Here is a 2,763-nt window from a genome sequence, read left to right on the forward strand (position 1 = left end):
TCACATATGACCCGGGAAATCAGCCTGCCACCACTATCTACAGGTACACACACACACACACACACACACACACACACACACACACACACACACACACAGTGACCTCTGGACAGTGTTCTGTCTTACTGCGTCTTCCCATGTCATTTCTAGTGTTACACATCCAAAACACTTTCTGAACACAAACCACTAAATGATGGCTGCAGGGTGGAAGATGTGTCTGTGTCTGTGTCCGTGTGTGTGTGTGTGTGTGTGTGTGTGTGTGTGTGTGTGTGTGTGTGTGTGTGTGTGTGTGTGTGTTTCAGGTCTCAACAGCAGAGGATAACGGTATCTTGCTCTACAACGGAGACAACGAGCCACTCGCTGTGGAGCTCCATCAGGGTCACGTCAGAGTCACATATGACCCGGGAAATCAGCCTGCCACCACTATCTACAGGTACACACACACACACACACACACACACACACACACACACACACACACACAGTGACCTGCTGTATCCAAATGATATGTATCAGTTATATTTTGACGTACATTTAACCTGTATTCTCTCTGACGGCCAGCAGGGGGCGACTCCACTGGTTGCAAAAATAAGTCTGATTGTTTAGAAGTCTGTGAACAAATGACCTCCTCACTCCTCACTTGAGTTATTAACTTTGTAAGCATTTTTTTACGTGATATCTTAATTGCTAATTTCAAGTTTTTCTCATTCAGTTAATTATTCCCTTTCGATAGTCCCAAGAGACGTGAAAGCAGGTTTTGCTCTAAGTGGTTGGTACTTTTTGATTGACAGGTAGCTATCATGGTGACCCTCTCGTCCAAATATTGTCACTTCTTGCTCCAAAAAACTAAAACAAACCGAAAACGGTAGACGCCAAACTAATTGGATAAGATTTAGAACAAAAATACACTTGTTTTCCTGAAGAAAGGACCACTTGAAGAGTGAAGCAAGCCCAAATCCGAACAAGCTTCCGGAAACAAAGTGAAGTAAGGCATTAAACTCTACGGAGAATTTGAAGTCTGACAATATTCACTTATATTACCGGCATATGTATCGGCCAGATGTCTCTGAATCAGGCAGGTCCTTCACACACAGGAAACAAAGGTTCAGTTGAAGCCAAGTAGGAAATTAGACTTCAGGTGTCCAACCTTTTCTGCGCCATGTGCTGATCCTGAGCAGCTCAGCAGGTTTAATATCACACGCACTATCTCCCTCACACACACCTGCTGACGCCCTCACACACACTTCCTGTCTCCAGTAGCAGCTTCAGGGTGATTAACTTGTTCTCCACATCAGATTTAAAAAGCTGAGTGTTCGTGAGCCCAGCGATACACCGGACTCTTCAGGCCCTCAGCGGCCTCTCAGCTCACTGTAGCCCAGCAACACCACTTACTGTGTGTGTGTGTGTGTGTGTGTGTGTGTGTGTGTGTGTGTGTGTGTGTGTGTGTGTGTGTGTGTGTGTGTGTGTGTGTGTGTGTGTGTGTGTGTGTGTATGTGAGTGTGTGTGTGTGTCTGTGTGTGTGTGTGTGTGTGTGTGTGTGTGTTTTGGTTGAATCACAGACGCAGCCGGAGGACACTTGAAGCAGAGTGTCCACTCAGTGTGGAGGGCTTAAATGTTTTGATGGTTCACACACACACACACACACACACACACACACACACACACACACACACACACACACACACACACACACACGCACACACACTGAGGCTATTTGTGTGATAAACAGCTGCTGTAGAGGAGATTGAGAATTCGGAGAATCGTCTGAGAAGGATTGAAGTGGTGAGAAAACAGAGAACTTGAGATAATAAAAAAAATATTAATTAGTCTAAATTAGCACCGCTCCATTATTACAAAAATATATAATCATGATTGTTTTGTTTGTTGAGATCACAGTTATTTAACATGAGTACTTTAAAAAAAACAAAAAAAAACATGCGATAATTAAACACTTCACGAAAGGAGTCTTTTTGACAAAAACAAATGAAGCATTTTATTAGATAAATAAATACAACTATGTAATGTGATGTAAAATAAATTAGGAAATAATATATAAAGAAATAATGTAACATTTAACAATAATATAAAAAGAAATCAAACTAAATATGATTAACTGTGTTGTAACCTACTGAAAACTGCTACACACAAACATTCAAATAATAATAAATCATTTACTTACTGAAAGTCTTCAAAGTGTAGCTGCCTGTTGTCCAGGGAATATTGAAACAGAGTGAATTATAAATATTTGGTTTGACATCCAAAAAGTACAAATATTTATCCTCACAACAAATGTAATCCAAAGAAAGCACCAACACATGTTACGCTCTGTTCCTGCAGCACTGAGACGGTGAACGACGGTCTGTTTCACACGGTGGAGCTGGTGACCTTTAACCGGATGTTGAACCTGTCGGTGGACGGAGGCGAGCCGACGACCCTGGACAGCCAGGAGGGCCGGAGCCAGCGGGGGGCCGGGGACGCCCCTCTGTACGTGGGAGGTGAGAGGACGAAACCAAACAAAGAAAAACGTTCTATTCAGGGTTCCATTGTTACTTCTTACTTCATTTGGAATACACAATTATTCTCATAATTGGCAAACACTTGTACTGGCACATTTCAGGATATATATTTGAAGTAATGTGAGATATTTTCAATACTTGATTGGAAGTTCAACAGGTTTAAACATATTATCAAACATGTAGCGTGTATAGGTGAAACATACATGATTTTTTGGAATACAAGAAGGTGAACAGGCAGGAGAATAAA

General features: G+C 41.9%; 1 protein-coding gene across 1 annotated transcript; it reads left to right on the top strand.

Moving 5' to 3' along the window:
- Positions 1–302: 302 nt before the first annotated feature.
- Positions 303–2,495, top strand: LOC104963810 (slit homolog 1 protein-like; the record flags this gene model as incomplete). The annotated part of the gene is made up of 2 exons (XM_010792448.1): positions 303–433; positions 2,338–2,495. Coding segments are annotated over 2 exons (289 nt in total), but the record flags the coding sequence as incomplete, so codon positions are not given.
- Between the last annotated feature and the right edge of the window lie 268 nt (positions 2,496–2,763).

Source organism: Notothenia coriiceps, unplaced genomic scaffold, assembly GCF_000735185.1.
Source record: "Notothenia coriiceps isolate Sejong01 unplaced genomic scaffold, NC01 NC01_scaffold00036434, whole genome shotgun sequence".
Taxonomy (NCBI): Eukaryota; Metazoa; Chordata; class Actinopteri; order Perciformes; family Nototheniidae; genus Notothenia; species Notothenia coriiceps.